At 40.2% G+C, this 11,267-nt stretch overlaps 1 protein-coding gene across 1 annotated transcript in view; it reads left to right on the top strand.

Annotated features, from left to right (window-relative positions):
- The window catches only part of samd10b (sterile alpha motif domain containing 10b), a 51,605-nt gene extending 44,039 nt beyond the window's left edge, over positions 1-7,566 (top strand). The window contains exon 5 of the mRNA XM_056386084.1: positions 5,527-7,566. Within this exon, the coding sequence (XP_056242059.1) occupies positions 5,527-5,549 (23 nt within the window). The 3' untranslated portion in view covers positions 5,550-7,566. The remainder of the gene's footprint in view (positions 1-5,526) is intronic.
- The last annotated feature ends 3,701 nt before the right edge of the window (positions 7,567-11,267 follow it).

The raw sequence follows: 11,267 nt of genomic DNA on the forward strand, positions 1-11,267 counted from the left end.
CTCTGAGTTTCACTTTTCCCCTTTAGTAACTTGGCTAATTCAGTTTTACACAGTGGGCCCACATTCACCAAGCACACGCGCGCGCGCACACGACACGCGCGCACGCACACACACACACGCCAGCATCTCTTAAAATAGAGTATTAAAGTCCCTGTTGCAGGCCTGAGAGGGCCAAAACTATTTTTACACTCAACAGAGCAATAAAATAAAAGTGCGGTACCTTAATTAGGAGTTCTGGGTCCAGTCTGAATACAGTCAGTAGGCGAACAGCTCACATGAACACGTGAAGCTATTACACACGTAAACAACTCTCTGCCGAACTTTGAGTAGACATATCTCAAGCTGCTCACGGAAGTAAACATGTAGATCCAGTGTCCTGGTGAAGACTGTCGAATAGATTATCTACGACACAGACTACATACTTGTTTGAACAAACTTCGCACAGATAACGCAACTTAGTCAGTCAAGGCACAAAAAAAAACCTAAAAACATTGGCCCAATCCTAATGTCCACCTTAAGCCCCGAACCTTCAGACTTAATTGACATCACCTGGTGAGTGTCTGAGTGCGCGCACTCGCGAATTTACCGGGAACGCGCCTCCAAGTGTGTGAGTCTGTGAGGGTGGACATTGGGATTGGGCCATACTCCCACTTCTATTTCTCTCCACCTGCGCATCCTTGTGATCCACCTGCCTCGACCAATGAATGACCAGTAAAGCTCTTATTCTCCAATACTCCTTCCCTTTACAACAATGAACTCTTCACAATAAAATAGAATATTTATAATTATGCAACTGCATCCTCTCCTCTTTTTTCTCTTTCATGAACTAATATTATATGAGATATCTTTGACTTTACTTATAACGTTGCCTTTGTCTAAACATTATTTCTACTGCAATATGGAGTTTTTTTTTTTAACCCAGCTACATAGAGAAAAAAAAAAAGAAAGAAAGATGCTGATGTTTTGACTGGCAAATAGTAGATGATGTGTGTGGAGAAGCATCGTGATGGTGAAATGGAAAGATGAGGGCTGGAGGTGAGAAAGAAAGAGCAGACTTGTCGCACAGTAGCTAATGCACTTTGAGAATTTGCTGTCATGCTCGTCTTTGCTCACAGAACTCCACACACACACCTCCATCTTCTCCCACTGAACGATTCTCCCGATACATTTACAATTCTGGTGTGATTTAGTGGAGCCTTATGTCACACCGCCTGTCAGGTCTGATTCATCTCCAATGGATTTACCAAAAATTAAATATTGATCTCACAATAACGTTTGAAAAGAGGATGAAAATACAAATAAGCTTGAATCTGATGTGAGACTGTCTCTGATCTGAGCCATGATAGCACAATTTAACACAACCCTTACAAAGCTCTCACATTTTTCACATCAGCATTGTAAAAGTGTCTCTTCAGTGATTTCTTAAACCTTTACAAACAAGCTCTCTCGGTCTCCGACTCCTTTTGAAAAATAACATAAAATACAGAGCTGTGATACAGAATTTAGCAAACAAACAACACAGACACACCGGAGGGGTGAGATTTAAATATGGAGAGGGGAGAAAAGGATGACCAGCGTGCAATAAAGAGGAGGACAGAGAACTGCGAGTGGAGGTGAGATGTTTAACAGATACAGAAAAATACAGGGGATGAAATCAACAGATTACAGAGATAAAGAAATGAGACGGACAAAGAGGTTAATGGAGGGATATGGATAGTGAAGGAAAGCTCGGTCTGATAGCACTTTTATTCCCTGGCTGTGGGGCCCTACTTTCCGCACCATGCTAATCTGTCTGTGGCAGGCTCACTTGCTCAAAGCACCATAATAACATTTCACACTCAACATGGAATCACATTACTTCTGTTGCAAATTATTGTTGAAAATGATGTTCTCCACACAATAACGAAGGAAAAAAAGCAGTCTATGACTCAAAGAGATTGATATTTTTCTTTTGTTTGTTTTATGGAGTCCATAGAAATAGTGGTTATTTGAAGATGGTCTCAATGTTTACCAACATTTTAAAGCAGTTAAAATCAAATGTTTTACTGGCACATGAATACTTGTATATGGGAAAAGGGGTCACTTGCAGAGACAAACACAGACAGAATTATCACCCTATTTTATAGTTATGCTCAACTCTGTGAAGCTTTACAGCTTTTTTTACTTTCTCTGCTCATTGTTTTGGTTTTCAGGCTGCAACTTTAGTGTTCTGTTTCATTCTTGTTGCTCCCTTCAGTGTCGTTTTCAGACGCAGCAGTCAGCTTATTTCAGAGAACAAGCAGTTAAACATAGAGGAGCATTTAATAGCTTAAGAGCCAGGTATTTCCCTCAGGAGTTGGTGGAGCCCGGAGCAGGACTAAAAAAGTAGGGTGGCCCAGATGGGTCAACACAATGCAGAAGTCACAACACCGATATAAAAACAACAACACGAATGCAAATTAAGCCACAATGGAAGTGAGCAGCAGTCTGTCACACCATGAATACGACAATATATACATGAAAATGAAAAAAGTATGACAAAATTACATGAATATGAAAATATAATTTACATTAAAAAACAACACAACTTCTGTTGTGGTTTAATTTGCATTCGTATTGTTGCTGTTACATTCGTGTTGCGGCTTTATGCATTGTGTTGATCCGTCTGGGCCGCCATAAAAGACAGAGTGAACTCTGGTCAGAAAGCTTCAAGGTATTTATCAAATTAAGAGGTGATAATATATCAATGTAGTGTTTCCTGGCCAAAGCAGTCAAAAAAATCATTTTATTTCAGGTATTGACTACTTAAGTAGATAGAATAATTTCCGGATGAGGATTTAACGATATAATTAAATGTATATCAAAGATAGCTTGTGTTGACTTTGCTCTCTTTAACAGTAGCTAAATGCTCTGAGGCTGCAAAGAGCACAAGAACTCTTCAGAGACTGATGACAGTTTCCTTTCCCTCCTGACTGAACAAAAGCATCAGATCACTTCTGAGAATGCAGTCTGCTGATTTTTTTTCTCTGACTTATTTAGTTCTTTACTACAACGGCGGAATACGTGAATGGAATCCTGAATTTGATGTTTTTGCACAATACACAACACAGCATCTGACGCTTTTGGGTTTTGAATCAGATTTCAGATGGAGACAGCAGACAGCGGGGGAATAATAGAGTACAAGCAAACATTTTATGAAATGAGCACAAGCTCTGAATCACAGATTATTCGATATTGACACAACTGTGGAGTAATATACTGAAACTGTCACAGATAGGACATTACATTTTCATGTTTTTATGTGAAATGGTGAGCAAGAGTTAAGCAAGAGTAAAATTTCAGAAAATAAAAAAGCAAAATTGATTAAGAAGAAAGTTAAATTGATACTCCACCCCAAATCTTTTCAATATCAAATTTTTGTCCTCTTTTTCATCCTTCGCTGCGCACAGCGACCCGTGGACAGGTTCAGATCATTTCAGATAAAATGGGTTCCAACAGTTATAATTAGTTTCATGGTGGAAAAAAAGAGGATCAAAATTATGCCCCTGCAGCATAATCCACTTTGCTGTCTTCTTTATGTGTGCTCCGTGTGTTCCAAATTATCATGTTTTTGTCAAAGCATGGCTCAATACCCGCAGTAGTTTTAACTTCCTACGTACAGAATACTGCAGGAATTGTAATCTACAAACTTTTGGCTTCTGCAAACTTCTTACAGCCACCTTTCAAATCTTGGAAGCTCAAAACTTTGTTGTTGTAGCATCTGTTTAAACTTGGGGCAAAGTTTCAGGTCATGGATTTAAAAAGTTTAAATTCATGCATTGCGGAAATTTAAATCAGTTAAATGCAAATGCACAGTATATATGAGCCCATCTCCTACTTCAGCCTTCACTGCTATACTTTGCATTTCATAGTCTCTTGTACATAACCTTTTCATGGTTGGGAAAACTATTGCATTACATGAATCTTATATTTATATATTTGTATATATATTATTTATATTTCAACACTTCACTTACAGTATTTCATGTATTTTCAGCAGACGCGGCTGTGTTACACCAGTCAGCCAGTGAAAGCTTAGAATGAAGTCTTCCACAGCCCATAGCCACAGCTCTCTCAGGGTAGTGTGAACCATGCAGGGGTTGTTGTAACATCTGGAAAGCTTTGGGAGGGAGGATTTAGATCAGAGCCCAGTGGGTAATCTGCCCTCCTTCCTCTCAGCCTCTGGCTGTTGGTATATCTTTATGATAAACAGTCAGTACCTCCTTCCTTCTTAACACATCAAATTTTCATCAAAGTCAGTCTATGCTGTTGTGTAGCCATCTGCCATGTTTCAAACTCTCAGAGGTGATCGGCTCAACGCAAATGATGTTGTGAATAACCTCAAAACAACCCTTGACCCCTGACCCACTGCAGCAAGATTTTTTTCTCAGCAGCACTTTGGCTGCTGTGGAAGGGAGTCTTGGTAACCCTGCAGCTCTGACACTCTCCTGTGATGCTGCCCATCCTTGAAAAGCTTTACTCAGGGCTCCGTTCGCTGCCTGCCAGCTGAACTGCGGCTCTGAATTAAAATATGAATGAAACTGCGTGTGACAGGGCAGAGCAAAATGAGAAACATGTCATTTCTCCAAATTTTGCCTGGTTGCTGTTCATCCCCTTCTTTCGCATCCGCCTCTCCTCCTCCTCCTCTGCCGCACCTAAGACTCCATAGGGAGCTCATTTAAAATGATTTCTATCAGGGTGGTGGTTCGCTCTGTGTCTGTACAAGCCTCTAGTCATATCGACGCCTCTCCATCCTTCTGTCTCTCTCTATCGTTTCCTGGTTTCAGGTTCACTCCAGCGCCACGTTACATCTGTCTGTGTCTAGAGACAGGTGGCACGTCTTCCTTGACTATCAGAGCGAGAGGGCTTTAGAGCTGAAATGCCAACTGCCTGAGAGAGGAAAGTCTGCCTCTCAGGGCGGAGTGAGCTGGCGAGGTGTCAGGGAAACCACCTGGTCACATCTGTTGTTTCAAGAGAGAGAGAAAGCGATAATGACACTGGGAAAACTCACCTTATTAATCAGAGCTTGTATATCATTATTTTAGTGTCCTTTTCACTGCCTGTATTAGTGACACTGCAGTAATTTTCATGCAGTGCCATTATTCTGTAACTTTTTCAGTCTGCCAGAGTTTCATTGGTTGTCATAGGTTGTTTTCTCTGTGATTGAGTGCAGCATGTTACAGGTCAGCCACACTGGTTACTTGATAAGTCAGTAGAGTCAGGGTGGGAGCAAGGTGTCTCATACAGAGTCAGCAGGGTCCTGAGCCCAATACTTGAGCTTTGTAAATGCTCTTATGCGACCGGTGTGTTTTCAAGGCAACAGAGACTCATCAGCACAGAGGACAAACAACTTCATTAGAGAGAGGAATGTATTTTTAACCATGCGGCGGGGTTACAAAGGAGCATGATGTGAGAACAAACTATTGCTGCACTTTAAACTCTCCTGTGAATCCTAATTATGTCCACCACCACCCTCCTCCCTTCCTCTTCTGTCCCCTCTCTCCGCAGCCTCCTTTGGAAACTTCTCTTAGCTCATCCCTGGATCCGTTTGGCAGCCCTTTCCCTCATCCCCCGTCACAATACGTCTCTAGGAGCCATGGAAGAGCTGCTGTCTTCAGATATGTGAGCGGAGAATCAATGAGTGAAAGGGGAGAGGACAAGCATATAGACGACATGCCAACCAGTCTGGAGGATTCTCATTCAACACGGCCAATGTGGTTTACAGACACTGACACAGAGACAAAAGCCCCACTCAAGGCAGGGATACCCACTGTAACATAGTGATAAGATGTAAGATTCACAGCCCTAGTGATGATGTAGGCCTGTCACTGGTATATGCTTGATCACGGCAAATCTCCTTTTTGGTTTCCTGCCTCATTCGGACTTGGACTGATCGGGCAGTTTCATCACAAGATTGGTGAACACACACACACACACAAACACACACACATACAAACACACAGGTTTATTTTTTGACTCAAGCTTCACATGTGCACAAACAGGATTCACAGCTTTTTCCTCTCTCATCATGAATAATTCCTCGGTACGGTTTTGAAATCACCTCAATGTCTGAAGCCAGTGTTGCTGAAACATGTAGATGAGTGCTTGAATTATGGCGTAAAAACACAGATTTACACGCAGCGCCACCATTCAGCCGCTGGATCTGAAGTCGATCTCCGCCTCCCTTTGAAGCTACAACGCTGAGCCTGTTCAGAGGGAATGAGAGCCGCTCTTAAATGCATTCGAGTGATGCCAATATAATCAATTCCTCAGCGGCAGGTCACAGTGCATTTTCTTCTCAGGACTTTTGAGTTTTGGAGTTGTACGTTTGGAGGATCAACAGTAACACTTAAAGCTGAATGTCATTCCCACAAGAAATTTTTTTGTATTGCGACTGATCTGCAGTATGTCAGTGAGAAATTTAGAAATATATATATATATATACTCTGTTGCCCATAAAGTTGGAATGATTTTTGTTTTCAGACACAATCCTCTGTTTATCCTATTTAAATGCATCAGTAATCACTGGTGCAATGATTACATTATGTGTCCCAATTACCCAGGTGAAATGAAATAAATCACATTGTCACAATCATTTCCTGGAAAGAGGTAAAAAATATTTTATTCCAACTTTATGAGCAACTGTGTATATATACATATATACAGTATGAGCATTGTAGAATAACATACAATTTAATCTGTATATATTGTAACAGTACCATAGTCTGTTATTAATGAAGAGGACAGAGTTAATGTGATAATCACTGACTGTCTCTGCTTGATAAAGCAATAACTTAAAGCCTAATAGCTGAAAAGGAATGGCACAGTGTGGGATAAATATTAAGCAAACTTTTTTCTTTTTTTGTTTTTTTACAGAGTTGAGATGCACAGTGTCAGTGTCTGCTGAGGGAAATTTACCTTTTCTTCGTGTTACAGTGGTAGCATTGGCCAACCTCATAGCTTCTGTCCTTTGTGTGTGCTATACTGTATACTGTATGTCATCTCTCACACACAGATATAAGGAGAAGGGACAGGCCTCTGTTGTTGTATTCTACCCAGTTTCCGTCCCCTGATGTGACACTGTGATTTCAAATGCTCGGAAATCAAGACACTCTGACAGCTATACCCAGAGGCAAGATTCCCCACCGTGACTGAATCCAGCACCTTTGATGTCACTCGTGACAGCTATGTATGATGATGGTGTTTAAGTCACATGAATAAATAAATACGTACATACACAAATAAACTTCCAACAAACAAAACTTCCCCTTCCAACATCCTGTCATCTGTCCTTGGCAAAGGAATCTTTGGGTAACGTAAGTAACTGACTGTTAAAGTGGCTAAAACACAACATGTATTATTTTTTTGGATTACCCGATGTACTGTAAATATAGACACTTTTGGTTTACTTGATGATTGATGAGGTGTTTGAAATGCAAACAGACGGAAAATGAAAAATATTTATTTGCTTTACAGATATGAAGAAACATGGTGTGGAACATGATGAAAGCTGTCTTTTTAGAATAAACTAATTGAGATGAAACATCGGTCCTGACTTCTGTAATGTGTCTGTTTTTATTATTTGGAGTTTTTAATATAGTGTCAGGTCATCACACTGAAACACAGGCACACATCTGATACAAGTGTTGCATCAAAGCAACAATAGCCTAACAAGAAATAGGAAATACTTAGGAAAAGAAAGTTATCAAAAAACTTAAAGTCAACCCTCATTTATCTTGTCTTAGGATCTTAAAGTTGTTAAAACAAAGTTTTTCCAAATGTAAGACTTAAATCATGTTCTTGTTACCATGTTTGGAAACAAGATGGAAATGTTTGTTTAAGAATCAGTTTTTTTTGGCTAGCAGTGTTCCTGTCCTCAGAGCATGCATGCACACAAAAATAGCCAAGACGCTGAGGGGAAGCATAGTTTGTTTATACACATTGGAAATTGGATAATATGTGACCAGAATAAATCTAACATTGAGCAATCCCGAAGTCAGTATAACAAGGTTCTTTCATTAGTCTTTGCAGTTGATGAAATTGAAAAGCTTTAGGATACAATCTGTGTAAATAAGACTTTTGAATAATGGAACCGATATATAACTTGAAACTGTATTAACCTGTGCTGGTGTAAATGGTAAGGGGACTGAACTTACGAAGCACTTTTCTAGTCTTATTGACCACTCAAGAGCTTTAAAATGGAAGCCACTTTCATCCATTGAGTTTTAACTGGAGGAGCCGGGAATCGAACCACCGCCTCTCTGATGTGAAGCTTAAGCACCTGAGCCACAGCCGCCCCCGTTTTTGGGTTTGGGTGAACTTGGTCTAATGCAGACGTCTATACCCAATTGGGCACAACAAGATTCATTTACTTTTTCTGTGCTTTTTGTGACGCAACTCTTGTGGAAGTTGAAACATTAAAAAAAAAAAATTCACAATTTTAGAAATAATTGTTCTGCTATAATGTAATTACCTAGCATACGTAAATGCTACAAGATCACTTTTTCCCTGTGTGTTTTTATGTCTGTGTTTATACATTCACACACACGCACACACGCACGCACACACACACACACACAAAACAAGCTGCTTTGATTTAAGTGGCACAAAAAGTGATTTATGTCAGTGGTCTTCTCCTAAAATCCCTAAAGTGCTCCCAGATATCCTCCTCTGGCCATAACCAACAACTGCTGCACGGCTCTTGTGGATGCTTGTTTCTCTTTCTCACTCTCTCTTTCTTTTTTTCTTCTGCTGTTTTATCCTTGCTGTGTTTGCCCTCCCTCTTTTCATGCATCCATTAATTCATTCATTTATTCATCAATTATGGCTTTAAATAGTGCTTGCTTATATACATGTTTGTCTCAGACTTGCACTTGCCCTCTGACCTGTCAGTCAGGGTCGATGAGTCACGACTGTACAACTTTGTGAATGCAAAACAGTGCTGCCTGCCTAGAGACACACACACTCTTTGTCTCATGCTCGCGCACATACACTGGGATCCAATTACTGAGAGACATGAAGCATCTCACCTGTTAATAACCAGGCACATGTATGATAAACAGATTCAGTGAACAGTGGCCTTCTCAACCCTGCCTGAGAATAAATCTGTGGAGCAGATGGTTGGATGGTGCAGTTAATTGGGCACTGTTTACAGTTAAGTGTCTTTTCTTTCTCTCGTTTGGAAATGTGCAGTTCATTTCTGAAAGCTTGTCTTTCGTCATTACTCTCTTAAACACCCAAACGCTGAGCATCTCCATCCAGCTTGTTTATCATTATCTGCTTGTGGCTTTGATCATCTGGATCTCAGTCCTCTGACAGCACTGAAACTGAATGAGAAACACTCTCCTCTCTCATCAGCTACTGTTGAGAAAGCTCTCTGGCAGCTGCTTCACTGGAGTTACTCAGTTGCGGCACAAACCGTTGAAGACTAATTTTTCTGGCCAGAACCCAAGTGTTAATATTCAGCATACAACTACAAGGAACATCAGTATGAAAAAAAAAGGGCATATGTGCTCACTCAACTTTCAGTGGAAAGGTCAAAGGATAAATAACACAATCCGTTGCTGGATGGACTCTTCAGTAGCCTTTTAGGACGCAGACCACTCCACCTGGCCAGATTTAAAAACCATTAAGTCGCCTTTTGCGCACTCAGCACAGGAGGAGTGGGAAAATAAATCACTGCCACGGTAAAAGGATTAATCACGGGTCAGACGAGGCCCAGCATGAACCATTCATCAGCAGCCATTAAGGACAGCAGAAAGCAGATTTCACTTTATCAGTTGGACATACTGTGCAGGAGAATGGCAGCTGTCTGTCAGTCAGCTGAGGGAGAAACACACCCCTCAGGCTCAGAGTGTCATGATGAACCAGCTGTGCCCCCCCACCCCCCACCCCTAATCTAGTGCTGTGTTTGTAGCGACACACATGACACTGCCATGAAATACAACCACGCATTTAAAAGTGACAAAGATGCTACAGGGCCCTATGTGTCCATATGGTTTAAGAGCTGCTCCTGACAAATCATAGAACAGCACTGTCCCCTAGTGGAAGCGCAATGAAGTGAAACCTTGCCTGGACATTAAAAATATGTTTGAAACTTGGTGCAACCATAAAGTCAGGCAAGTTGATATATAATATAATATTGTTTTTAAATAACTATTTGTGTTATGACATATTTCTATTAAATAGTAAATGAAGACATATCACAGGAGTCTACAATAATTTATGACTTTGACTGCTGGGAATTATATATAAGTAGGCTAGTTAACATTACCTTCAATGTTTTTTTTTTTTCTCTATTACTTCTTTGTTAATTTTGTGCAGATTAATAAAAATAAAAATAAACTTTTTTATTCTAATATTTTGCGTAGCTCTTGGCGTTATGTTTTAATTAAGGAAAACCTTGCAAGTTTTCGTCTAATTTCCCAATAGTTGGAGCTTTTTGGGTCTGCAGACCCCTCGGGATCTTTTTATTTCTCCATTATTCACTCACAGTTGTGCCGTGCATTGGGAGGCGTGTTGCTTTTGAAAGTAGTCTCTCTAATTTCGCTTTCAGGTCTTCTGAGGACACAGGTTTTCTTCAGGTTCCTCTTTTTTTTTTTTTTTTTTAAGTAATATTTATAAAACATAGTAGATTTCAATGTATTTAAATACCAGTGACACTGGGCTGATGCATCACAGTAAACTTGGTACAAAAATGAGGCTCTACTGCCCTCCACTGGCAATGCTGACAACAGTTTTTACACACACATTACATCATGGTTTCAGATCATTTCCACTAATAGGAAATATTAGGTCATGATGACTGGCACCAATCAAATACTAAGAGAGACCCTCTGTTGTTTTACTGAAACGAGTGAGGTGGCAATGATGCCATGAATTATTCATATAGCGAGCTGTGATACAAGAAAGATGTGGCTTCACACCATGTGTGAAACATTTATTATTAGCTGAGTTAAATGGGGAAATGGCAGTCCTGTGCACATAGCCTGTAGCCAGCGTTCAGCTACAGCAATTAAAAATCCAATAGTGTAAATTGGCTGTAGGCCTATATGTCGTTTGGCTGACATCAATAGGATTAATAGCTTGTGTCTTAATATTGACCTTGAATTATGAGGTAGCATGATTGCAAAAAAAAAAAGCCTGGTTTTATTTGTACTGTATAACTCATTACATACAGCTGTTGTGAGGAGCATTTAGCAAATTTTAGGAATATTTGTTATTCCAGTGGTTTTTGGAGAGAGCTACTT

Source organism: Seriola aureovittata, chromosome 9 (genome assembly GCF_021018895.1).
Source record: "Seriola aureovittata isolate HTS-2021-v1 ecotype China chromosome 9, ASM2101889v1, whole genome shotgun sequence".
Lineage (NCBI taxonomy): Eukaryota > Metazoa > Chordata > Actinopteri > Carangiformes > Carangidae > Seriola > Seriola aureovittata.